This window comes from Thunnus albacares, chromosome 4 (genome assembly GCF_914725855.1).
Source record: "Thunnus albacares chromosome 4, fThuAlb1.1, whole genome shotgun sequence".
Lineage (NCBI taxonomy): Eukaryota > Metazoa > Chordata > Actinopteri > Scombriformes > Scombridae > Thunnus > Thunnus albacares.
Window position 1 is genome coordinate 22,225,349 of NC_058109.1, and position 27,982 is coordinate 22,253,330.

Below are 27,982 nucleotides of genomic sequence, written 5' to 3' on the forward strand. Positions count from 1 at the left end.
GAGTCTTGCCTTACAGGATTTTGAAAGTTTGTAGTTTAATATGTTGAATTTTACTGATTGAATTTCTTAGCCTTGAAATATTTTTTTTTCCAATTTTTCCATTTCTCCTCAAGCTCAGCTGTTTATAATTTTGCATAACAACACTTACTCATATGTTTATTTAAAACTGGTCTCATGTTAAAAATCAAAAAGTTATATTTAATTTCTAAATAGGCTATTCTTATAAGGACTTAGATTACTTACTGGTACGCAATAGCAAGTCTATAGCATATGTAAATATATAGTCCAATATATATCTTGTTATATAGGATATTTGATATAATTTAGAGTTTGAGTTGGGATTTTTAATGCTAATAAAACTGATTAGAGTATCTAAATCCTGATATATTTAAGAATAGACTAATCTTAGGGCCAGGAAACAAATTAATGTCTCTACTGAAAGGAAGTGCGGTCAAGTAGTAAATCAAGGACCCCCAGACAAAAGCATTGTACACCGTATCTTGATTTTATAAGCGTCATAAGACACTAGTCATTCTTACACACCCTCCCCCGGTGAGTGAAATAACAGTGTGTGTTGAATGCATCTGAACTAATCCCCTCTTCTCTGCGGACCACCTGGTGCCGTGTGACTGGACCCCTGAAGGAGCCCAGGGGCCAGCACTGGGGGCCCCTGCCCTGCTGCTGCAGCAGCACCACTCGCAGTCAACCAGCGGGACTCCAGGCACTCACTTCCCCAGCTGCTGACGTCAGCTGGCAGCCTGGGCTGTTCTCGCCGCTCCGGACATAGCGCCGAGAAAAATGCTGCTCTCCGTACCGCCAAGGGCAGGAATCAACCCATACAACGGCTATAACAGCAGAAACAGCAAAAAGGTAAACGCTATCTGGCTTTTCCCCCATTTTCGGCTTGTTCGCCCTGCGGGGCAACATGCCCGCGTCTGTCGCGATAGAAAAGGGCTTGTGACAGTGAGCTGCAGTGTCCTTGAAAAGCTAAACGTACTGAATTTAACTTAAGACTTCGCGGAGTAAAAAAATACAGCTTATAGAGCCGCCGTGCTCCGTGTGTATGTCAAGGGAGGAAATTTGCTACCGCTCGGTCCTGTCATGTTGGACGCCCTGTGTTTTATTTAGTGCTGTTTGTGTATGGGTGTACTACAGTAAGGATGTCGATACGGCTCTGCTCACTCATTTGAAAAAGTCAATGGTGGAGGGAGAGCAACTTTTGTGTGTAACTGTACCGTGTTGGGATAGCGCGTCTGTGCCTGGATGTGTTTGTGGAGGTGGGGGTAGGGTGAAAGGCAGGCAGAGAGGGGGGACATGTTACAAAATGAATTCTGCCTCTTCGTCCGTGAGCTCCGGACACTCGTATCTAGTGTTAAATCAGGTCTTCATTGTCTATGCTGCCGCCTAAGTTTGCAAAGTTTTTTTTTTTTTTTTTTTTTTTTCCCTCGTTTCCCATCTGAAAGCGGAATATGCCCCACCCCTTGAAAAATCCCACCAGACCATGATGACAACATTCCCAGAATTATGAATCGCGCTCTCGTGGTCACATTCACTGTTGACATTGTCACTTTTGTAACCAATCTGTGAGGGAAAAATACTCTTATGCAAATGCACGAAATAATGTTAGATATACATCAGTACAATACTAGAAAAACATTTTTAATTACAAATGTACGAAATACTAATAACGTATTATTTTTATCAGCAGTTTTATCACTTGAATCCCTTTCTTTAAGTGTAACATTGTCTTTTAGTCAGGCAGAGTCTGTGTCTTCTCTCTATGGACCATAGTAGATTCTAAGTGATGGTAAATGCTCTTTTGTTATACATGTCAATGTTATGTTGTGATTTCATGTTATATGGATTCACTCTACTGTTTTTTTTTTTGTTCTGTTTTGCTTCTGCTCTGCCTGCTTTTTGAGCTTCTGAAGTCTTAACAGCGTTTTGAAAAAGAATATTGACATATTGTCTTTGTTATCCCGGGCACCGCCTGGCTGCTCATCCTCCCAGATTTCATGTCAACACTTCTGCCTGTCTGAGGAAAATAGCATTATGTTTGACACACACACACACACAGACACATTTTACAGCTTGTTTCAATGAACTCATATTTTACTTGTACAGAATAACCATGTAGATGCAGATGTTTAATTTGGAATAATTTTGTTGCAGTGACAAACCATTTTTAGCTCACCAAGAACAATAAAAACAGTTAAATTTCACTTTAAAAAGTAAGTTATTTGTAATAGCAATGAGGTGCATAAGTGTAAGCTATTGCTGTTTCATTCTTAATAGTTTTCGCCCTGCTTTTTTCTTACAATATGAGTAATATATGTTTAATGCAAATTCTCAATTGACAGAAAATTATTTCGTCAACTATTAAAATATATATAATCGATTAATCATTTTGAGTAATTTTTTAAAGAAAAAAAATACTAAAATTCTCTGGTCCCAGCTTCTTAAATGTGACTCTGGTTTCTTTAGTCTTCTATGATAATAAACGACTGTTCAGGACAAAACAAAACAATTGAACGTGATATTTTCTAGGTAAACATTCAGTTACTGCCAGGCGTAATCCATGTTTTAGGATTGATTCTATATATTTTGACGAGATTCCACTTATTAAGTATTACATATTTAATGACTTGTCGTTAAATCCCCATCTCAAAGAGTAGCCTGATTTGAATTAAGTTCAATAAACATGAGGGATTTATAATTGTAGATTACTCTGACATCTTTGGAACATTGTCAGGACAGTGTGGTTCTCAACTTCAAGCTTTTTTTTTGGTTTTGATTGTTTGTGATGAGAGTGCTCTGGGAGTTTAAGGTTATTTTACCAGTATGATCCTTATGTATATGTCTAAAATGTAATTATATCTTGGTTTCTGGTTTTCCATTGGTGTACTGACATTTCACAGTGCATTCTGAATCTGCTTCTAAAAAACTCACATCGTTTTCCAGAATCTTGTGGTAATACGCCACCTGAACAAACTGCGATAAAAGTATTAATTATTTACTCAGATATAAAGAATTAAAAAGCACAAGTGCCAGAAGTTTTTTTTTTTTCTTGCAGTTTGGTGGTCCAAAGCTCTTCTGTTTTGTGGAGCAAAAGTTCACACAGAGGTCAAGTTCCTGTGTTGTGATTCCTAACATTTCCTCCCTCCTACCTCCACCTCCCTCTCATTCTTTCTATCTCTTGCTCACATCCTGCCATACCTGAATACACAAAATAAAACTCTGAACACAAAATAAACACGTCGAGGGGGCGAGAAAAGCGCTCTTTGTGTGCGCAAAGTGATTACCGAGCCCGACAACTAAAAGGCGTTTGGTTTCTGTTGTGCCTAAAGCCTGCTGCTCCTCCTCCTGACTCAGCACCTCATTTCCTCCCTCAAGTAAATGGAATTAATGTCCTCAAATCAAATTTGCTCGTTTTCCGTGTAAAGCTTCCTGGATGGAAAAATAACAGGAGGCGGCTTGTCGCCTCTCAAGGTATCATGCGTCTCGCTCAGGGCCTCATCCAATGTCTTGTTTTTGTATTTGTCAATCAGATTTTTGTTCTCATCTAGGCGGGAGCCCATTTTAACAAAATGTCAACTTCCTGTTGTGATTTAAATCTCTAGATGCCCAGACACATACTCTACTGGATCACAAGACAACTAGATATAAAAATAAATAAAAGAAATACACTAACTGGAGCATTAAATTGATAGAGAGGATGTAAAGGGAAGAGATTCCTCACATGGCGGAATAGCAGAAGTGTGTTTTCCCGTGCTTCTTTAAATGAGTGATTTCACGCTCTCACTTTCACCTCCACAAGTTTTCTGACGTCACCAGTGTGTCCTTGTTCTTGTTTTATCAATTCAGTTTTTTAAGCATGCTTTTTACAATTACTCCTTGACATTCAGAGTAAGTCTGCCCACATGACAGAAGTGGAAAGTTTGCAATTTAAAGCAATGATCCCTGACAAAAGACTCATATAGGCAAATAAAATGTTTAGGAAAGATTGGTTTCACTTTTTAGCATAGAGTCATATGTGTAATAGAAAAATGTCCCACATAAACACCCTGATCACAATAAACTGGCCCCGTCTGCTAGACTTTGGTTGATAAAGCACGTTTGTCAAGTCACAGATCCTGTGCTTGTCGTTTATCAACATGAAATCAATGCTAGAGCGAGAGAGAGATATTTAAATCCTGGCTCCTTTCTCACCTTTGCAAGGCTGGCCAATCACGGCGTGAAGTGGTGATTGTCAGATTGTCAGTTTCGGAAAGTTACAGAACCTGTTGGACACAGCCCCCTCTAACCCCACGTCGGAAAGGTGTGGGGGTTTCCGCAGTTCTGAGGGCGTATACTGGCTCTTTAACTGCAGGATCTATAGCAAGGATTCAACAATTTGTATTTTATTTGAAAATGATCACTATTGCATTTCACTTGATAAATACAGGATCACCAAAAAGAAATTAAATGAACTTATCGAGTGGTGAAGGTTTTTTTGAGGCTATATTTATCTTTTCTTTTTCCATAATTTTCCTTCTATCTATATCTATTGCTAGTAATACATTTTTAAATACACATTTATTTTTTCATTTTTTTAACATGTTTTTCTGAATGGGATTTTCTTAAAGGTTAGTGCTTACAGTATGTGAGAATTTGCAATGGCCTAATCTCATAAGTCATCAATCGTGTCAAATGTCAGAAGTTGAGTGTCCTTGAACGCACCAACAAGGGGATTTTTCCAAACGGTTCTTGATAGTATCTGTATTACCCTGCAGCAATATTTTAACTGTGACCAAAGCAGCAAAGCAGAGTAAATATTCTGTGTGAGGACATGTTTCAAGTCTGTACAAGTATATTATTCTGTCTTACTGAAACCAGCGGGTGTCTAGGAGGTAAAAAATTGAACCACCAATACCCAAACAATGGTGTGATGGTGTGACTCAAACCTTCAATGGAGACATGACTATGCCAACAAACGGAATAAAATGTAGTAATGGCCTGAGAATAAAGGAGCTGACACAAACAGTTAAATATGTTGTGTACATATTAGTATAGCCACGATTGAAGGGGTGATCGACGATTGGTTTTTCCTACACTGATGTTAAGGCGATTTTAACTAAGTTACTATAGTGTTATACAAGTAACATAGCTCCTTTAAGGGATATCTCAGTGGGTAGGTTGTGTGTGTAGCGAGTGTGTGATCAAGAGTGAGAGACTGAGCGTGGTGACCGAAGCAGAGAGTATAAAGTTAGCAGTATAGCTGTGAACATAGCAGTGCAATGTGTGTACAGTTTAGGCTTTTTGTCAGTGAATAGGCTAAATGCTACAACTCCTCATGACCCAAGCCAAGTTCAAGTGTCTTGCTTGCCACCTGCTGATTAAAGTGAAGGGGGTTAGCCCCGAAGTTAGCGACAATGGGTTGACCAGGCTCACAAAAGGTGGACTGACCTTTAAGGTGGACCAGCTATTCTCATTTTAATGACAATCTCAGCCGCTCCTAAACAGAGAACTGAGAAATGTCTGGCTGCCCCCCTCCTGTGATAGCATCAGGTATTGCCAATCTCATAGGGTGATGATAGGACGATCTGACTATGGAGAACATTGCCCAACTATGGTGCATATTGACGTGAAAAGTTGAAAGACAGCAATTAGTTATGAGTTTTAACATTTGTATCAAATTACTAAATGCTATAAAACACTTTAGACTCTTTTACCTTGTCTTTTGGACTTAAAGCCCGCACATTTACTGTATGGTTGAGTCTTAAAGCTCTAATCAACACAGTTTCCAACAGCACCAAGCTGCTGTTTTCAGCAAACCCACTGTACAGTGTTCACAATGGGAGGGCTGTGTCCAACAATTTCTGTAGCTTTTCGAAACTGTCAATCCAACTTTCATGGAGGTGAGAAAGTTGGCGGAGTTTGAACTTCACCTTAAAGCCCTCTCTACTCATTCTTTGCACAACTGTTTCTGTATTTTTATGAAACTATGAATGTCTTCCAGGAGAGAATGTCTGAAAATATGCTTTTTGCCCTCTGATGTCGTCAGAAAACTCATCATACGATCAAGTTCTTTGAAAGCCCAACTAAGCATTTTCTTGAGTCTTCATCACTATTTGGTCCTTAAAAAGTCTAATCGAAAACCCATTAATTGAAGATAATTCATGTATGTGAAAAAGGAAAGTTTCACATTTACAGTGAACAGTTGCACTAAGGTGACAAAATGTTAAAATTCTTACAAAATAAATGGAGATTAGCTTAACTGAATCTCATATTTCCTGTGGCTAAAATAACAGCTTGATAATCTTGCTTTAGTTACATTTTTCTATTTTAGATGCCACAGATAATTGCTGTGTATAAGAAGCACTGGAGACATGTCAAATATGCTCGGAAATCCATGTTTGTAACGAATCCACAACAGGAAATGCATCCACAAATAATTGCTGTCTGCTTGGCTATGTCTGAATTTGTGTATTTAACCAGCTGTTCTGCTGCAGTGACTCTACCCTCGCTGAACTCTCCTGTACAGTCCCTTTGTCCCTCTGGCCTCCTGCCAGGTATATGTTTATCTTTCTCTTTGTTTAATGTGTCAGATGTTTTGGATTGGTCCCAGCTTGACTGCCAACGCATGAACCAGCCAAGGTGAACAGGTAGAGAGGGAGACAGAGTCCTTGGAGAAAGCACAGCTGTCAGAAATCTGATGCCAAGTGCTGCAGCGATGCCAGACTCTCAGTGTGCCTCACATTTTGTTAGATCTCTAGCTGAGCTGTGGGCCAGTGTGCGTAGGTATCCGTTTTCTTGCCACCTGACCCGGCTTGAAAGCCATGCATGCATGTGCATTTGCACTATGCATGCACAATCAAGGTGTGATCAGCAACATTAAGAGAAAGACAGTTTGGAGATTAATAGGTGCCTTTAAAAAGACAAAAGGAAAGGGAGGGTCAGAGACAGAGAGGAAGGAGGATTCAGGAACGAGTCTGGGCGTGAGTTCGGTGTCCCTGTCACCTGGTTGGAATGCAGAGCTCCTCATTCAAATGGCAGTGCGATAAGATCAGGAGCAGACACAGAGGATTTCCTGCCTGCCGCCATACTGCAGCTCACTGTTTTACTAGAGTCACAGTCCTCACCAAACCCTTTGGCTAACATGAAAAGACTCTTTTACATTTTTCCATATACATCTAACTCATATTCTTACAATTATTACATTCATTTTCTCTACATGGCAGTGTCGATGAGACAGATTTGGTCAGATGTAGTATGATAAATGAGTAATTATTCAAATATTTTTTTTATCAAAATGGCAAACAGGAAATGATCTGGTTTTGGAATCAAACAATGTTCATTCATGCTTTAGAAGGGAAGATTTTTAATAACAAATCCAGTTTCACATGACTCATTTTCCTTGTTGGTCCCTGAGTGTAGCTGGTGCATTGCTCTGCAGTGTAATTCTATACAAGCTGGAAGCTGCGTTCTCATTCAGCCAGGCTATAAATCTGTGCATTAGCATGTAAGTCGGTCAGCTGGTCACACAGTCATGGCTCTTTCCTGCCTGAAGAGAAGACAAGCGCTTCAGTAGGGAGCAGGCAGTCAGGACATGGGAAAGCAGGCCGACCCCCCAACAGCCAGGAAATCCATGGAATTCTACAGGTCAAACTGGGGTCGACTGGAGAAGCCCCACAGGGAGAGACAGAGATAAAAACAAAGGTGGAGTGACACTAAAAAGAAGGTTAAAACAGATGGACTTTCACTACAGTAGCGAGTATTAGTCATCCCTATTGGTCATATGGAAACGAATCATTCCTGAGAGGTTGTTTTAATGTCAACACACACATAAAATAAAGATGTACATTTTTGATGTTCTCAGAGATTAAAGTCAGTGGTGAGTACCAACAACACACAGCGGAAATGGTTTTATTTATAGAAATGTTTGTGATTTTTATCTTTAGTTTGGTCCTAAAAATATCCACAGAATTTTTTTAGCCTTTGATATGAATTTTGAGCAGTCCAGCAGAGGAGGAGAAATGTAACATTGAAAGTGTACATCTCAACTCATCTGAATTATGTAAGACTGCACAGGCATCTTCGATCTACAGTAACCTTTAAAAAGTTAAACCCTACCCCAGATGTTTTTTACCCATCTGTTTTATTATATTTTAATTTAAAGCATGAAACAATTAGGAAAAGTAATTCCTTGTGTGTTGTCTTGTGTTGTCACTAAAAAGCAGATGTTGTTCCCTGAGGTTCAGGTTTTAAATGCTTCCAGGGTCATGTTAGCGGTAGCAAATAACTCAACTGTAATGTTTGTTATCAAATCCTTAATAAACATTAATCAGTCATTAAACTATAAACTTCATAGAACTATTTCTATTTCAGTGAATACACATACTTTTAGAATATTTCATGTAATGTCATGCATGTAATTGGCCTTGCTTTTTCCTGGAGCATCAATGAGGACTATTGAGCTTGTTGGATACCTGCTGAGGCTACTTCATTTTTAAGTAAATGGTGAACTCACCTGTTAAATAGGAACCAAGTACTGGAATTGTGCTTGAATGATCAGTAATTGATTAGTCAATCAACTGAAAATTAATCTACAATATTCACTTAAGTCATATATCAAACAAAATGTCAAACTTTCATTGTTTCCAGCTTCTTAATTAGAGGATGTGCTGCCTGTCTGTCTTTCATATCATTGTAAATGGGGTTTGGGGCTTTTGATTGGACAAAACAAGCAATTTGAAGACATTACACATGTGTGTATTGGATACATGATCAACTACATTTATTTCTAAACTCCTGTTACTGTTTGAGCAATTATCAATCAACCAGAAAAATGGAAAGATATTTTGTTCAATAGAAAACATGCAAATACAGAAAGACAATGAAATAGCCTGAAATGAAATCTCTAACCAGCCGGGCAGCAGATGCCATTTTAAGGTTTTGTACTTTAACTTGATTAGTTCAGCTTTCGGGAGGTTTATAATTACTTTAATACTTCCTCTGCACATTAAATCTACTCCACTACTATGAAAGAAAGGTTATAAAATGTCATCAGCTTGTAATACTCTAACATTTAAGGACAGCTGACTTTAGAAGAAAGAAGCCAGATTGAGTGTTAACTGAGCCATATAGCGATGTGACTTTAAAGCTTAAAAAGCTTCTATTTAAATAATTTGTACTTCACCAAAGGTTAGATTTCTGTGATCACTATGATAGGTAACGTGTTTTTAGCCCAGATCACTTACTGAGAACTTAGCAATTCAATTTCAAAGAAATAAGAGTTTTGATTCGATGATAAAGGTCATGAGTTTCAATTCAGGTTCTCTGCAGCTCTTCAAGATTTTCAGAATCGAGAATGCCACATTAGTATAGATGTGTGTGTGTGTGTGTGTGTGTGTGTGTGCATGTGTGTGTGTGGGTGGGTGTATGCATGGAAACGTATGGTTGTGGACTGGTGATTTAAGGAGTGTTGTTGCTCCTGCTACAGTCTGGAGCTTGACTGGGACTTGGCACTCTGGTAAAGAGTGTGTGAATGAGGTCTCTGCTGTCCTGTTCTTTCATTCACAAATTAGGTGCCTCGAAAAAACGTATTCATCACAAACTCCAGTGTAATGGGACAGATCAGCTTGAGCAAGCAGGCTCGTGTGGTTTTTGCGAGCCACATTCTACGTTTGCAGATTTCAGCCGGTCCTGAAAACGTTGCCGAATTACAAAAATGAAAAAAATGAACAAACTTTTAAAGGAACATCTTTTTAAAATAATGCAGCTCAAGATAACGGCTTTACAACAAATATTTCCTTTGACAAACTTATTATGTACAATTTTTGTTGACACTGTCAAATATTAAGCTTTATTTTGTTGTGTTGTTTAACTTCTTTTTAGCAAGAACACTAAATATTTTGAGAAAAACCTTACAATAGATATTTATGTTTACAGTGTTTAGTTTAAAAATTAAGAATTTTGCTAGGATTTCTTGATATGACAAAAGCAACTTTGATTCATTGCATTTGCACCAAATATCACCATGAACATCACTGAAAATGTGATGGTCAAGTCTTTGTGTACATCCTGTTGTGTACATCTTTTCACATGTGGGCTTGCGTAAATATCAGTGGAATAAAAGAGATGAAAGGAAAGAACATACACCTCTTTTCTTTGTTTTACTTTGAGCAGCTCATGTCTCCATGTTGTCTCACTCGAACAAATGATCGTAAACTGTTCAGGTTGCTTCAGCAGCAGAGGGAGAGAGAGGATTATCCTCAGAGAAATGAGTCTGTTGTTGTTGAAGCGGCTGCCATGCTGCTGCTGGCAAAATAGAGGTCAGAGGGGCTGTCTTACAGGGGCACCATGCCTTATGGATGGTGTCTAATTAGCGGGATTGGTTGATGTTGCTGGTGGTCCTGGTGTGACTGTGTCTTCCTGCTGGGCTTTTCCTAAACACCGCCAGCCTGATCAGTGACCCTTCCCTCTCTCTTTGAATTAACCCATTGTCCTCCTGTCGCCTCCGTCCAATCGGTCTCTCAAATGAGACGCTCCAGCCTCACAGCAACCCGCAGCAAGGCAGAGCGCAGTCAGAAAGCATACTTGTTCTTATTCCTTCTTATGCAACATTGAATTAAAACATTTTTAAACGAATGTGATACAGCAAACACTCACAACAGATCTGGCGAGCCTAGTCTACGCTCAAGTGTTGCTGTTTATTGTCTCAGTCTTATTTGGAAAACAGCCAGTAGATCTATTCCTGGAGAGCAAAGTCTTTTTTTCTTGACAGGTAAAGTGATAATGTAACCACATTTATCCCAATAAAATGTATTTCTCTGTGCGGTTACACAGTCTTTTGTTTGATTTCTCCAAGGAGAACCACAATCTCATAGTGAGGTGAGATGATGTACTGGTTGTTGCATAACAGCCTTTTACGTTCCTAGTGGTGAGTCACTGACTAGTCGGCAACCATTGTTTACAACTAGTGTTCACTGGCACTTAGTCCAAAACAACCCAAAGAAGAAATGAAAAGGAGGTTCAGTTGTGGTGGAAGAGTTATGTACAGCAGCAGCATATAAACATCAGGTCATTACAAATGGTCGCAACATGAGAATGTTACCATAAATTGTCATCTAGTAATGAATTTCTGGTGTGCTGTTTCTATTTATCTCTTTGAATTCTTCTTGATTCTGCTTTGTTTTGACAAATTGGACCTTGTATGTTATGTGGACTGAACTGAACCCTGTTTCTGTTTTGGGATCTTGTTAAGTGTTAAACACAGTTTGGGAGAGAAATGTTAGAAGGACAGTGTTGAACCTGAGGCGTCTGGAAGTTGAAGACAGAGAGAAGTGCAAGCTTTTACACATGGCAGCTTTTAATTTATATAATACCTGCTTTAATCAGTAGAATTAAAATAAGAGAAATAGTTGCAGTATAAAACAGAGTATTATTTAATTCCGCTTCATCAGACTAACTAAATGTTGGTCTTAGTTCTTCCACTCTTTGGTTTTGGTATGCACCGCAAGATATTTTTTGTGGTTCTAAAAGTAAAAAAGAAGTTACCCAACATGGAGAAAGCATAAGAGGCCCCTTTTCCCTACATGGAGTAGGCAGCCAAGAGGCCCCACATTCCCCTCAGAAAGCAGTATTGGTGAGTGTTGACATGAGGGCTGTATGATATCATTTTTCGCAGCTCCCACATAATCATCTGTCTCATGCAGGATTACTATCTCTCAACCTCTCTGAACACCCCTTTGAGTTTTTCATACTCTGAGTAATAACCAACATCACTGTACCTGTACAGTGTATAGCCTATTGATGTTTGAGAATACTAGTTGTGGTGCTCATGTATTTAGGGAATGACTCCTGTTTAGTATCCACACGCAGTAAACTAATTCTGACGTTTCTTATCGCAGCAGGCCTATGTGTCCTCCGGCCACCAGATGGCGCCCCCCAGTCCCAACACCAACAGTAGCAGCAACAGCAGCGGCGTGGGAGGAGAACAGCTGAGTAAAACTAACCTGTATATCCGTGGCCTCCATCCGGGGACCACAGACCAAGACCTGGTCAAGCTCTGCCAACCGTAAGTGATTTGTGACAATTTAAAAAAAAATCTTAGTCACAACTTCTTGGAATCAGTACAGCAAGGTGAAATATGAAAGAATGTGACATTACTACAGCCATGTTTTATTATTCTTTTAATTTTTTAAGTAATTAGTCAACATTTTGGGTAACACGTCTATTTGCTTTCTTAATGTCTCTTCAGAGTGAAGCTAGAGCCAGGAGACGATTAGCTTAGCTTAGCATAAAGACTGGAAGCGGGAGGAAACAACTAGCCTGACTCTGTCCAAATTTAAAAAATACACCAAGCAACAACTCTAAAGCTCAGTGGTTAACATGTTATATCTCATTTGTTTAATCTTTACACATACAATAATGTTAAAATGAGAATTTGTGTTGTTACAGGGAGTTTTGTACTGTAACTTTTTCTTGGGAGCAACAGACAGGAAAAGTAATGGGAAGAAATAGTTACACAACGTAACTTTTTCTAAAACCATAAATTGTTGTTTTTGAATTTCTGTTTGTGCAAAGATACATATATGTGTTATTTAGCTGCTTTAGAGGTGTTGCTAGGCTATTTTTTGCACTAAAGGCTAACTGTTTTCTCTTGTGTCCAGTCTTTATGCTAAACTAAGCTAATCTTTATGCTAAACTAAGCTAATCTTTATGCTAAACTAAGCTTAATTGCCTCCTAGAGAGTGGTAGTGAATAAACGTGTATCCCAAAATGTTGAACTTTTCCTTTAATGACAACACGTCATGATTCAACATTTTGATAATGTGCTTTTATATATTCCAAGGGTAAAACATTACTTAGAAGATTAAATGCAATAGGCAAGACATACCCAGGGGCTGCATTGGAACTGCTGACGTATTCAAACTCTAGATGAGAGATGTGCTCATGTCAGGTTTGACTGCTGTTTCTGGTACAGTTTGCATTTTATAAATGTGTAAAAGTCATTTGTTTGTGTCCAGATTGTCACAGTTTGGTTGTATGTTTAGTGTTGATTGGATCAAATGGACAAAAGTAGTAGCCTCACCATTTTCTTTAATCCCTTTATGTCGAATCAGACTATAGTCTGAGTGTAGCTGGTAGCACATTCCAGCCCATGTTCACTGGAACAAGTTGTCTTTAGATGGTTATCTTTGATGCTAAATCGGAGAACGAGTCATGTAGAGACTAACGTCTTCTCGTGAGCAGATAACATCTGTGCTATCTGGAGTTATGCTCTTCATCTGTTGGACACATGAAATTAAATTGTTTAAGGCCATAATTTGATATTCATAAAAAAAGAGCTGTTTAGGCAGGAAGGAAGGAAAAGTGGTTTGTAAGTAAAGATGCTGAATCACCACAACTAAAGTCAGTTTGATTAAATCTTGACAATCACAGGGATATGAGAAATTGTCAGCAAAACAGTAGTGCCTCAGAGGGAAATAGACGAAGGAGGGAACTTAAGCAGATAGTCAGGAAAAAAGACAAGACACGGGTAAAGAAGGAGAGAAGGGGCCAGAGTAGGGTACAGTATGTTGCCTCCTCATGTCCTGATCTAACCTTCCACTTTTTGTGAGGCTGGATTGGCTCAACAGCAGTGAACTAAGACTTACACGCTCCTAGACAAACAGTCTAGCCTCTACAGTATGTCTTCTTTATTAACACACACACACAAGCACACACAGACACAGGCACACACACACACACACACATAGATAAAACCCTGTAATGAAGCATCCAAACTGGTTTTGGCTGCTGCATACGCATTTATGTCACAGAAGTGATTTGTGAACAAGTCATGCATCCGTCATTTCCACGGGTCATTCACAGTAACAACATGCCTCCCTGATAAAGCATTGGCCAAACCTGACTTGATCATACTCTAACTGACACTACAGCCCCTCCCATATGTGTTTGATTCTCCATTTTAACCCTTCTAACACTACATAATGAACCACAGAGACATCAAATTCTCAGGGCAAATTTAACACGGCTCATGTCAGCTGATTGTGTTAATATAAGAGTATTGGCGCACATGCAATTCATTGTCAAAACCTGAACAATCAAAGCAAACTGTAAAATCTGTGGTATGTGAAACACAGGGACTTGAGAGTAAAAGCAGGAGACTGACAGAGAAGTCATTGTGGAATGGTAGAGAGGTGGAGAGAGAGGACGGAGGCTCTGGTGGGAGGTTCTGCTTTTGAAGGGGAAACTTAAATGAGTGGGAAAAGAGTAGCATAGCCTGCTGGGAAAGAATGTCAGACGGCCGTATATGGGTCATAGCTGTCTTTTAAGTCCCTGTGACCTCCGCAGCATTGTGGGCTGCCGTTTTGCAGCTGAGGTAAGCAGAGGGTCATGCAGTCACCGCTTTCAGACCTTTGAACTCACCTGGCTTCTCTTTTAGGAAAAACATGAAAACATGAAACACAGCTTTTGTTTTTCTTTGTCATGCTTCAATTGAACACTCAAACTGATCAATAACATTTCAGGAAAATCAGAGGCAGCGTGAAACTCACAAGAGTGATGGTTGTCAATAGAAACATAATCCTAGTTAAGGCCTGTCATTCAGTTTATGGTGATATTTTTAATATTCAATCGTTCAAGCATTTCACTCAGATTCAAAGATTCAATGTAGTATGAAAAACAGCATTTGTTCTTCTGAAATGTTTCCATTGTCAGTCTTTTAGACAAGTATCAAACGGGAAATATTTTCTACTATTTTTATTACGGATCAAAGCAGGAAAAAACACAACATATATTCCACAAAAATATTGGGATTGGCAGCTTGTAGATACCAAACATTTCTCTGTGTGTGTGCTCCATGCTCAACCATTTTCTTATCAAACTAAATTTAGCCACAGGTCATGAAGTAACACTGTCTCTAAAAATAAAATTAAAATTAGCTGTGTGTGTGTGTGTACAAAGTATTCCAAAATAGTGAATCCTGAGGCTTAATATCAGTGGAAAAAAACTGTTCCTAGAAATGCACTGCTATCAAATGAGACCAGCGGAGTGAAACGAAATTTAATTTATAATTTTTATTAGCAAAGAGGGACACTTTGGGTATTTCCGACAGTTTTTTGAACAGTCATATGCAGTAAACTTTGTATGCCTCATTGATTTTGAAAATGTCTCCATATTTGTGCTCAGGGAAGCCCAGAGAAATGGCTGAAGGAAATCTAAAATTTCCTTTAGGCTTGAATGGGTTAAATTATATTAAGCTTGTGTATATATATTCATGCATAATGATCACTTTGCAGCTGTCAGATGACAGTGGGGAAACTATAAACAGGCCCATGCAAAGGTCAGCTGGCTATTTGGCAATGGATGATGAATTATTAATGTCTGCAATGAGGAACTTTTCCTTTATAGTGTATCTACTCTTCATGTCATTAATCTATTTTATTTAGCAGCATAAAATGAGCTGAATTATGAGATTATAAGGTAATAGGGTAGCAGAAGTGGGGAATTAAACCTTGTTTGAATGTAAATCTGAATGCATGGTCTGAATATGTATGTACATGTAAGAAACCAGACCACACTATGGCATGAATACAGATTGTGGTGTCAGTAGTGACACCACTGCGACCGTCGAGTCAGATCTAATACATGGGGGGAAAATGTCCACTGAAACGAGGCGGGAGTGTTGGACCCAGCGGCGAGTTGCGATGTTAGGGTGGAAAAACAGAGAGAGGGAGAGGGACGTGGTGGGAAGGAAGGCGAACCGGAGGGGTGAAGCATCAGGTTACATTCCGCCCAGACGCCATGTCGCCCAAACAGAGCAACACCAGCTTCCCTCACTGGCTAAATCCACCAGACAAGGGCAGGTCTATTATACTGTAGTGCTGATGCACTGTCTTATAACACTGCATTCCATTAGTCTCCACATCTTATGTAACACTTCTCATTTACTGCTTTTAAGGTGATTTTCATGCTATGAATGTTTTATGATACTACATTGATGCATTCATTGATTCTCCTCTTTATAATATTTCTGATTGGACCTTTGTCATGTTTTTCTATTGATAACTGCAGACTGAAATAACAGGTTGGGACACTAGCTTATGTTTCATATAACAAACGACTTCTTTTGTGTGTCGTGAAATGGATCAAGCATATAGTTAAGTTCCCTTGAACGTCATTATTTGTTTGCTTGTTAGACATCGCTGGTGACAACACTTCCAAGCTTTATTTGAGATAAAAATACCCGAGAGCAGAGCTGTATTTAGGAGAGAGGTGTGTGTGTGTGTTAGTCTCTCTCTCTCTGTGCGTGTTAGTCTCTGTGTATGTGTGTGTGTGTGTGTGTGTGTGGTAAAGACAGGCCTGGAACAAATTGTTTTTGGCCCTGGGGTGCTGTCTCCTGTCTGTTGAAAACAACGCCAGAGAACAGAGTTACTGTACAACAACCTCAACCAGCAGACAAAGACAGAAGGGTGGAGGCAGACAGAGTTTTTTTGTGACACTTCAGATCACATTAAAAAGACACAACTGAAGGAGAATGTATTCATGTTTACACCTGTAGTCATGCAGCCTGAGGAAGTGAGGCAGGATTGGTATGCATGTGGTAGGAGCAGATTCCTCTCGTTGCCCTTTAGTCACCTCACCTGTCATTGATCCTGTTTTTTTTTTTATTCTTGTCTGTCCTCGAAGGTATGGCAAGATTGTGTCGACCAAGGCGATCTTGGATAAAACCACCAACAAATGTAAAGGTAGGTTGTAAGTTGGTATCATGATTTTTCATGACTGTTGTTTTCACTTCTATGTGTTTTGGCTGTTTAGTTATTAAAGGATAAGGCTGGTGATTTTCTATATTTTTCTTATTATCAACAAATCTCATGTGTAGAGCCAAACCAGCAATGAACTGATCCTATCTACAAGAACTGTGTTTGTATCCAAAGCCTGATATATCTTATTCCTCTGTGCTGTAGACCTCTGTTGTCCAAAAATTATTAAACCTCTGGACTTTACGCTTAAGTTATGTAATGTTCAATGTAGTACAAAGTCAAGAAGTTGTGATATGCCACCCAACAAGCTAGTCATATCTCTTAAAGGAATGGTTTGACATTTTGGGAAGTTTGCCTATTCACTTTCTTTCTGAGAGTTAGATTAAAAAAAAAGATTCATGCCACTCTCATGTCTGTATGCTAACTATGAAGCTACAGCCAGCAGACAGTTAGCTTAGCTTAGCCTGAAGACCGGAAACAGGTGGAAACGCTAGACTTGCTCTGTCTAAGGTAAACAAAAATCCACCTACCAGCACCTCTAAAGCACACTAATTAACATGTTATATCTTGTTTGGGTAATCCATATACAATTTTTTGGACAGAGTCAGTTTAGCTGTTTCCCCCACTTTCCAGTCTTCATGCTAAGCTAAGCTAATTGTCGCCCTGCTTTAGCTTCATATTTAACAGACAGATATGACAGTTGTATTGATCTCTGACTTATCTGACTCTCACCAAGAAAGTAAATAGTTTTACTTTAAAATAATGTTGCAGCAATTTTAATAGGCATTTGTCTATTTTACAGGGTATGGCTTTGTGGACTTTGACAGTCCAGCAGCAGCACAGAAAGCTGTTACAGCTCTGAAGTCCAGTGGGGTCCAGGCTCAAATGGCCAAAGTAAGAATTAATCAACTTTTCATCAGCTCTGTTATTCAACTACCTCTTTTCTCACAAATCTAGCAGTCACCATTAGATTCGACCTGCCCAGTTCACCTTGTGATCCAGTCTTGTCCGGCCCTTCTCCAAAATGTATTGATCTTCAAAGAGCCATCTGGTAAACTTTGACCACCAAGGGTATAATCCCTTTCTGCACAAGTACACACTCGTCCTCTCTGTCATGTTAAAGGTAAACTGTTGCATGTTGTGGCCTGATTGGCGAGGGTGCAAGATAAACTCTGGTTTATCAGGAGGTGTGTGTCCTATTACTGCATTGGGTGAACCTGTGCCAGTGATGGGCAGTGAAGATAAAATCAGACTTAATGCAGACTAGACTGGCTTTTTAATCAGTTTTTTTGTTTTTTTCACTGCCCCCTTTGCTTTGTTAGTTTTGTTTCCTCTTTCTTCATCGCGCTTGTCCCTACCTTCTCTCTTCTTTCCCAACACACCCTTGTCTCTGTGCTTGTGTATGTTGCTAACCTGCTCCTGTTGTAGCGCTTGTTCTGAGCCCTTTGTCCAAGTGTCTGCAGTCAAAGCAACTCTTGTCGGCCCATTAAGCTGATCCCTCTGGCTCTCAGGCTCCCCATTGAGGGAACCCAGGGGAGGGTGCCACTACACCCACTGTCAATGGGACAGGCACAATGGGCTGGCATTGTCCATCGTCTGGGCCCAGGCCTGGGGCTGACACCAGCACTTAATACACTCCACCCCAGTGTCCCTGCCTCCTCCCCCCTGTCCTGCACCCAAACAGACCCACTGCAATGCAACACCAGGGTCTCCCTCAGCCGGGCCCTGGAAAACTGTAACAGATCCACGCTGCCAGCTGACCTGAACCAGTCCAGTGCAATTAAACCCAGAGTCTAAGTTCCCTGCACCTCCTCCGTAAAAGTGCCACACAATCCTGTGTATCTCAATACCCAACAAGTGCAACTGGACACCAAAACTTGACTCACCCAGACAACATGTGCTGAGGTGTTGATAACCACTATAAAAACCTAAATATACACAGCTGGCTCGGAGTCACTGGGTTACTTTAGGTCAGAAAAACCAGGCAATAGTCTGAAACCAATTTAATATCAAACTCTAAAGTGCAGTTACACCTGCTTGCACCTTCACCATGGCCACTTACGAGCGTTGCTCACAAACAAAATGAGCCACACCTTGCACTCACTGTCCTCAGAGTATGCTCAGTCCCTGAATGGACCACCCCAGCCTCCAGGCTGCAGGCCCACAGGAGCCATGTGCGTAGGGGCAGGGGAACAATGGCAGAGTTAAAAATAGAAGCCTTCTTACTTCCCAGCACCTCCCTGTTCAAACTCAGACGTCAGCTGACATGCGCCGTTCGACACACAAGCAGGCAAATCCACCAAACACACAGAGACACACCTCAACAGACAAGGCTCACCTAGGGCCTGGCACAAAAAAATGCACTGTGACGCTTCAGCAAATCCCATTGACATATGCTTGGGATGAGTCCAACAACAGATTCGATATTTGTTTGAATATGAAATAGGATATTTTGTGTATTAGCCGAGGCAAAGGGCAAATAAAATGAAAAGGGAGGGAGGTTCTATTTGTTCTTAGTTCATAGAGCCTTGAACTCAATTAGTCTTGGCCTATGACCTCCTGCAGTGTGCCACTGTGTTACATAATAGTCATATTGCTTTATCGCCGCACCCAGAATGACGACAATCACAGAAAATAGGTTATCTCTTTGCCAGGTGGCTCTCAGTTGAGACCAGAGGCCACTCTTATGTGCAGTAAATCTCCATTTACGATAGCTGTTAACACACTTTAATACCATAAAGATTCTTATGAATTCTACACTGTCAGATCAACAGCTTCATTATGACGTCCCTGTCAAATGTGGCTGAACTCTACAGCTAACCTGTACAGAGCAACTGTCCTCCACTGTTTGATGCTCAGATCAGGCTGACTGTAGTTCACATGATTATCATTTACATCTGACAGTTTCTATCAAGCTCGTTTGAAAAAGGTTATTATTTGTGGTTTGCAGTGCTATCTAATAGCAGTATGCTTCAGGAAGAAGGAACAAATTGGAAAATGATAGAGATAAAAAAAAGAAATATTTTGATGAAAGAGAAAAGCTGGTTAATCAGCAGACACTCATCTATCCTCTCTTCCTTTTTTTAGTCATCCTCCTCTTTCATTATCCAAATTACTCAAGACTCCCACTACTTCCTATCCTGTCAATTCCCTCCCTCTGTGCAAAATATCAGCGTTTTAACTTAGTCATTTCTCCCACCCTCCCTTTGCTCTATCCTCCTTCCTCACTCTGTGTTTTCCCTTCCTCTCTTTTTAGCCCTGCCTCTTTTCTCCTGGTTGCCAGGCTCCTGTTGCTCTGTGAACTCTTTAACTTCATGCCTGGCTTCCTGTCTGCTTCTGCACAGTCACACAAGGTTTCACTTTCAAGCGACTGCCACAAAATAAGTCTCCAAATCAGTCTGAATAATCTATCCCTTTTGATTTACTTGCAGCTATCAAGATCTCTTAATTAGATAGCATTCCACCAAAATGTGTCACTTTCTCCTTTCAGACAAATTCATATTTGCATGTGTGGGTATATTTATGCGATTTGTGAAAAAAAAACCAGACAGCCTTAGTCAAGGCTGTAACACATGCATGAGTGACAAATTATGCAGGGTTTCGGTTTACTGGTCGACACTAATTGCTTAAAAAACATTTTTGGATCCTTTTACAAAAATATGCTTGACTTGGTGCACGGATATGATTAATGCGCTCAGAGTGATAGCAAGTGTTGATGGAAGACAGGTCACACTACTGCCTGCACAGAAATTTCCGCTGGTGTGAAAAAGATTTTGAGAGTGACAAGAAATTTTCCATTTGCAAATGCAAATGTATTAGCAAAGACGTTTGAAAGCATTGTGTTAAAATAACATGTTTTCACTCCGCGTAAGTTAAAGTACTTGCTTATGTCCTCCAGTGATACACGTCAAAGAAGTGTGGTAGTAAAAGGGAACACATACTTACTGCATAGCTTTTAGATGTCTGCATCCTCCATTCCAGTGTTTCCCAAATTTTTGGTTACCCTTTAATATTAAGTGATGTCCTGTTATGACCCTTTGTCAAAGGGTACATGCTTATTAGTTGTGAGCAGTTCTATCAAAGAGTGATTTTCCATTATCAGATTGTTGCATTTGAATGATTTTAGAAGACGTAAAGCTATACAGTATTAATCAAGAAAAGAAAAAATCCTAAAATAAGCATAATTTTGTATGCAATAAATCTGTATAACACATCTTTAATTGGCTATATGTGAATTGATTTTCATGCACACTTCCTGTACAGCAACAGGAGCAGGACCCCACCAACCTCTACATCTCCAACCTGCCAGTGTCTATGGATGAGCAAGAGCTGGAGAGCATGCTCAAGTCCTTCGGCCAGGTCATCTCCACACGTATCCTGCGAGATGCCAACGGGACCAGCCGCGGTGTCGGATTCGCCAGGTCAGACATAAGCGCGCCGACATAATTCAAGATTCAATTCAGAAAGAATATAAGTAAAATATACTACTTCATGGTGGTGTGTAATAATTTGAGAACAGTTTGTGCCATAAATAAAAAGTCATGGAGTGCAGTTGGCTTATCCAAACCTAATGCAAACAGCACTCCTCAAGAGGGAATTAATTTTACTTTGACTGTATTTCAGAATGGAGTCCACAGAGAAGTGCGAGGCCATAATTCAGCATTTCAATGGCAAATTCATCAAGACTCCACCAGGAGTGCCTGGTGCGTGGAATGTTTGTTTTGTATTATAGGAACCTGATATTGTTGTTGTTGGTGCCAGAGCTCAGTCTTTTTTGTCCCCCACCGTGATCATTGAATTCACTCTCTTGTTTGATCTGTTGCTTTCATAGTGCCCACAGAGCCCTTATTATGTAAGTTTGCAGACGGAGGTCAGAAGAAGAGGCAGAACCAGGGGAAGTATCTCCAGAATGGACGGCCCTGGGCTAGAGACGGAGAGACTGTAAGGAACTAATAATAATAAACTGATTATAACGATTCTTAAAGTGAACTCGTCCTTTTCATATGCTACATTTCTTGTGGGAAAACAGAGCAAGAATGTGCTCAAAACGTTTTGAATTTGATCATTCTTAGTCTGTACTCGCTGACTGTTTTAGCACAGACTGCACCGGTGTTTGCATGACCTCACTGGTTCTGAATCCCGTGTATTGTTTTCCCAGGGAGGAATGACGCTTGCGTATGACCCCACAGCCTTACAAAATGGGTGAGTGGTATGCATGGACTGACTGAAAACAGTCCCAACCCTCCAGGAAAATAAGAGTAATGTTTCAACTTTAGTGAAGTGGTGCCCTCTGCTGGACATTGGAGGAACACAGAAATGTTGTTTATGTGTTTGGGGACATGCTGCAGATTGTTGACATGGTGCGGCTGTCTTCAGGTTTTCTTTACACTCTGCTCTGTCTGTTCGGCAGCTTCTACTCCTCACCTTACAGTCTGGCTCCAAACCGAATGATCGCCCAGACTTCCCTCTCACCCTATATGCATTCACCTGTCTCATCCTACCAGGTTAGACATTTCACTGTATTTATTGTTCAAATAAATTTCTCTTTTTGCTATACTGTGTTTTAAATCTGCCTGAATTATAAGGATGAATTTGTAGATTCTATATGTTGCAACAGACACTAAGGAAGAACACTCATCTCGCAGTACTTCCCAGTTTTATTTTTAGCCCTTTTTTAATATTTACATAAAATAGTGAACTGTTGCAGCAGCAGATCTATTATAAGAGTGAGTTTCATGATGTGTTCCCTGATCTACAGGTACACAGCCCGTCCTGGATGCACCATCAGTCATACCTCATGCAGCCAGCTGTGAGTAACTGTTCTTCTCTCCTCATACTTCATCAGTATCACCATCTATTTCTCATCGGTAGTTCAGTGTTTACAGCGGGTCTTGGGTTGTATGTTTAAGTCCTGTGGTCCTCTTACATTTATTTATAAGACAAATGTGTGTATCCATGGCTCAAATTTGATGGATTTAAGCACTGAAGTGATTCCATGAGTGATAGTGACTTGGACCTTTTTTTTTGGTTTTCATGTGTCTGTTTCTTTGCATTCACAGGGTACAGTTCTTACCCCAACTATGGATCATGCCATGTCCATCCAGCCCACGTCCATGATGGGACCTCTCACCCAGCAGCTAAGCCACCTGTCCCTGGGCAGCACGGGCACAGTTAGTACCAATCACACACACACACAAACAGGCAGTCCTAACAGGTTTATGGACTGATGCACTGGTCTACTCTAGTAGGACAGAAAATTGTCCCTGTAGCTAATTGTCAAAATTCACAAAATCAATTATTCATGTCAAGTACTACACACAATTTGTGTTTTCCTCTCTGCCTTCCCTACAGTATATTCCGGCCAACACAACTATGCAGGGGACCTACATCCCCCAGTACACCCCAGTGCCTCCCTCCAGTGTCCCAGTAGAGGTATGAAGCTAGCCTCAACCTCAGCTGCTTACATTAAGTGGATGACTGATACTGAAAACTCTTATAGGGACGTATTTACTAAAACTTGATGCACCTGTGCGCGTAAAAACAACTACTGGTTTTGGCAGGCTTGGTCTTATTCATACATATTTTAAGGAGTGGCACAGTTAATGCACACAGTGGGGGAGGTGACTATTCAAACTGCCAACTGACTGATTTACTAAGCTGGATAGCGTCCATATTACCGGAAGGTGTGTTTGGTATCTTATGCCAGAAAGAAGTAGTAGGTGTAGTTGCTTTGACTATTTGTTGTATTCTGCAAATACTATATAATAATATTAATTATTTTCATATTCCAGAAAAAAAGTTTTGATTTAAAAACAGTATTGATGCCCTATTTTTGTGATGGAGATGAAACAGAAACTGAGACAAAGAGAAGACGTGATTGTTTTCTCAGATACTGGACAGGACAGACTAAGATATTTTTAAATTACTCTGTATTTTTCTTTTCTTTTCTTTTCTTTTTTAATCCTTTTTGTCGTTGATTACGTAAAGCTGGGCTCAGACTACAGGAGGGTTAAAATCCTAACTGATTTCGAAATCGGGTTGCAGCACGCACATAAGGAGAAACTTCACAGATGTTCTCTCTCTTGCTCAAAAACATGCACACACTACAAGCTTTTAAAATAACGGCGCATCACACTCTACAGGATATTATTAAGATTATCGTGCCAGAAGGAGCAGTGCACCACCTCACGTGATCTCATGGGGAAGCAGATGTAAACAAAATGCTTTGCAGTAAGACAAAACAGAAGCAGAAGCCTTAACAAGTCTGGATGAAAAAATGGTTGGGGAGACACGGTCAACACACAGGTCGTCTGTCAGTTTTAATATCTGTCAACAGTAGTATGCTAGCATATGTTAGCCTCAAGGACTAGAATGTTTACCGTTGCTTGGCAACAACATCTCACTTCTGTCTCCTTGTAGACTTGTTTCTCTCAGTGTCTACTGTGGTCCCACTCAGACAGTGGTGGCGTAATCATCCAAATTTTTACTCTTAAATATCAAACATGTTTGAAATTATCAGGGCGGCCCCGATGAGTTTGTGAGCAGTTCTGGCAGTTTAAGATTAGATCTTAACAGCTGGAGATTCTCCTCCAGCTGTTGGGAGGGGTGAATAAATTGGCCCAAAATTCCTGCAGTCTGAGACCACTTTAAGAGTTCTTGAGTTTTTAGCAGACACAATTTTTTTTTGAGTTTTCTTAGTTCTTTGGTGTATAGAAAACATAGGTGTCAGAAAACATTTAAATAATTTTATTTTATAATTATTTAGTATCACAGCCAGTTGTTCGCTGCAAAGACATTAACATGTTGCTTTAGCATCCACTAAAGTGCAAAAATGTAATTGTGTATAGATTGAAAGTGTTGTGGAAAGGTAGTATCTCACAGTGTAGTCTGTTCCCACACTAAATTTATGTCTTTCTCACTTTCTCCCTGAACTATTAATCATAGTCTCTTATTACTTAATAAATGCAGAAATGTGTATTACTTAGTGTAGTGTGCTGTTCAAACATGCAATAGGGGTCTATATTGGTTCCTCCATTATTCAACCAGAAGAGCCCTCGCAGGGCAGACTCAGCAGTCAGTGTGCTCCGGCGCTGTAGCAGATCCTGGCTGAGCGCTCTGCAGGAGGGCGACTGAACCCTGTGCAGAGTCTTGAGTCATTTGTTGGAAGGTGGAGCTGAGTGATGGTGGGAGCCTGCGGGATGAACAACACAGTGAATGAGAAAACGGGCGCGTTTATGAATGGGAAGAGGCATGGTAGTAAGCCAGGCCCTCAGGCAGTGATTGGATGGATGAGATCAAGTGGGAGGGAGAGGGAGAGGAGAGGCTGAATGCTCTGTCTCTCTGAAAAACCCCAGCCACTCCTTGAATTAGGTAAAAATTGTAAACATTAAACATGCTTCTTAGTAAATACGTCCAACAGTATGCACTGGCTTTTAGGTAACAGATTTCACCAGTAAAATCGGACCAGTGTTCTTTGATTTGTCCACACAAAAAGCATAATATAAATCTTTGATGGGGAGGGCAGCGGGAAAATACAGGCTGTCTTCTTTGTATTTTCAAGAAAATTTGTTTAACTGACACATATTAATGAAATATCAAGTAGAGTATTCTTTGCATTAACTAATCGTCTTTTTTCAGGAGAATGGCGGTCAACAGCAACAGGTTGCCATGGAGACTCCTGCAGAACACACAAACTACTCGTACCAACACACCAAGTGAAGCTAAGGTAGGACAAAGAAATACGTCCGCCCTGTCATGCTAATTACTCACACATATACTGATATTTTATGTATTCAAACCACTAAATCATGGTACACAAATCCATTTATTGATACAAATTATGCAAATTGTCTTAATGGTAGCACTATAATTGTGTACACATAGTGATCTGAATGGGACATTACAATTAAAGGTTAAAAATGTAGAAATTTGGAGGGATAATGCATCTTGTTGCTGATTGGCCAAAGTAGTTCTAGCATCATTCTGGGGGAGAAGCAATTTTATATGTTGTGTAGTCCTGTGCATAGCTCAAACATCTTACATGCTAAGTAGTGTTGCATACATGTGCTATTTTGTTGGATTATTGAAATCAGAAAATAATTTGAAACAATGGGAAACATTAAAGCTGCACTGATAAAGATTTTTATAAAGCTTTATATAGCTCTATGGAGCGTTGTAGCATCTTTTAGCTCATTGTTTTAAATTTACGGCATGTAAACTCCTCTCTTATCAGTCTCGTTTCAAAAAGCAGCAGGCAAATGTTACCTGTTGCTGCTAAAGAGCCAAAGAGAGTAACAATATTTGACTGAATATTGGACTTATATTCATAACATAGCTAATGTTGGACTGGGAGAATATTTTGCTAATGTTGTGTCTGCTGGATGGAAATAAGCAACTATTTAATAAAACATTTACCAAAACAATTTTATGAGGCAATAATTTGTCAGTGTTGTGTTTACAGCTTGTTCTGCTGCCCCTGAGTGGCCAAAAAGATTATATAAAAATATAATAGCCTTAAGCTAAACATGCTAATTAAAAAAACATTTAGGTGTGACAGTTATTTTAGCTAAATACAAATGTGGTTTGGAAGTACTTGAAATATTTTCCTATATTTCACTTGATTTCTGCCAGCATGTTGAAAAGGTTACTGATGCTGCATTAAAACCAGAACATGTGGGTTTATATTAGATAACTAATAGCACATGAATGCACCATGTTTCAAAGGGGCGGACTCGAGCCAAGCTTGCCATGGCTGCTTTATTATAAGAGAGTAGTGAAAATACCCCTTGAATAGCTTGTGAAGAATTATCTTTTGAGAAAGAAGTTGTTCATGCTATTTGTAAGACCCAATCTAAAGGAAGTTTTGATCAGAAACCCCTAGTTACCCCCGGTTATTTAGCCATTTTAAGGTTTGACTATCCAGAGAGTGATATGTTAGCGTGTACTATAATTGTGCAGACAGGATATGAGCAGCGTGTGTTGAGCAGGTTTGGTGTATAAATACTGAGTCGTGTGTTTTTCCAGCTCCCAGCAGGGTGGGGCCGAGGGCACGAGATGAATCCAACCAAACAGGATTCAGCTGGAAGAGAACTGTGCTCCATACCATCACCAAGCACCCAGACTTGAACATGGATGACAAAAGGAACATGTATGTGTGTGTGCATATGTGCGTGTGTGTGTGTGTATGCGTGTGTGTGTGTGTGTGTGTGTGTGTGTGTGTGTGTGTGTGTGCGTGTGTGTGCGCACGTGCGCGTGTGCATGTGTGTGTGTGTGTGTGTGTGTGTGTGTGTGTGTGTGTGTGTGTGTGTGTGTGTGTGTGTGTGCATGTGTGTGTGTATATGTCTGTTTTTTGGGTTTTTTTTTTAAGAAAAAGGACAACACTTACTTCATTGGACTTTTCTGCTCATAATCCTCAAGAGTTGAACAACCAAAGGTGGGAATCTTCTTCAAAGAAGCTTTGATCTATTTTGATAACTGAAAAAGGAAAATAACAAGAAGTTTAAAAAAAAAAACAGGAAAAAACTTAAGAAAGGAGGAAAAGACACAGAGCATTATTTTTGTGCACGTAATATAACAAATTCTTATTTTTAAAACGCATTCTGGACGTTTCAGAGTGATTCAAGGAAGAGTTGAAACACAATGTGTCTTTTATTGTTTTGTAAAATATGCAAACTTTTTTATTTTTATTTCCTAATGTCTGTTGTTTGACATTCTATTTGCAGCAGCGGGGCAACAATTTGTACAGATTTAAGAACTTCTAAAACACTTTTGCTGGTCTGACGTGTCGAGTAACCGCGGGAGGCAAACCGTTTAAAGCTACTTCTTCCTCTAACTGCTGCAGAGATTTCTATTCACGCACAGATGATAACATTGACTGTTTTATAGTTTAGTTAGATTCATTTTTTTTAAACTTTAAACCATTCTTTCATAAGTGAACAAAAGACAATCAATTATTTCTATTTATATTTGAATTATAGTTCTATTTTTTAGAGTTTTTAGATCATTGAAACATACATTTATAGAAAAGAAGTTATTTAATACTGTAGTCTATAAAGACTAGATTAAATGGACATATTACCAAACACATTAATGTGCTCTAATATTTGGGAACTGTAGAATTATTAGAGCTCATAAAAATTATTTTCTCATTTTTTTTTTGATTCTTTAAAAAAGACATCGAAACAACACCTGTTCATACTAATAATTGTCCTGTTTAGTTATAATGTAACTCC

General features: G+C 39.7%; 1 protein-coding gene across 3 annotated transcripts; it reads left to right on the forward strand.

Annotated features, from left to right (window-relative positions):
• The first annotated feature begins 706 nt into the window (after positions 1-706).
• Positions 707-26,969, forward strand: LOC122981377 (RNA-binding motif, single-stranded-interacting protein 2-like). 3 transcript variants are annotated; one of them, XM_044350075.1, is made up of 14 exons: positions 708-870; positions 11,895-12,058; positions 16,678-16,736; positions 17,554-17,645; positions 21,015-21,172; positions 21,375-21,454; positions 21,583-21,692; positions 21,910-21,953; positions 22,162-22,255; positions 22,510-22,560; positions 22,811-22,921; positions 23,103-23,183; positions 25,389-25,476; positions 26,775-26,969. In XM_044350075.1, the coding sequence occupies exons 1-13, from the start codon at positions 799-801 to the stop codon at positions 25,467-25,469; spliced, it is 1,197 nt and encodes a 398-aa protein (XP_044206010.1). In that variant the 5' UTR covers positions 708-798; the 3' UTR covers positions 25,470-25,476; positions 26,775-26,969. The 3 variants fall into 3 exon arrangements, with proteins under 3 accessions (XP_044206012.1, XP_044206010.1, XP_044206009.1); XM_044350074.1 differs by having other exon boundaries at positions 711-870; positions 11,892-12,058; XM_044350077.1 differs by lacking the exon at positions 23,103-23,183 and having other exon boundaries at positions 707-870; positions 11,892-12,058.
• The last annotated feature ends 1,013 nt before the right edge of the window (positions 26,970-27,982 follow it).

Coding starts and splice junctions, on each gene's coding strand:
- LOC122981377 (XM_044350074.1), top strand. CDS start 799: ATGCTGCTCTCCGTACCGCCAAGGGCAGGAATCAACCCATACAACGGC. Junction 17,646..21,014: donor TCCAGGCTCAAATGGCCAAA/GTAAGAATTAAT, acceptor CTTCCTGTACAG/CAACAGGAGCAGGACCCCAC. Junction 21,455..21,582: donor GACTCCACCAGGAGTGCCTG/GTGCGTGGAATG, acceptor TTGCTTTCATAG/TGCCCACAGAGCCCTTATTA.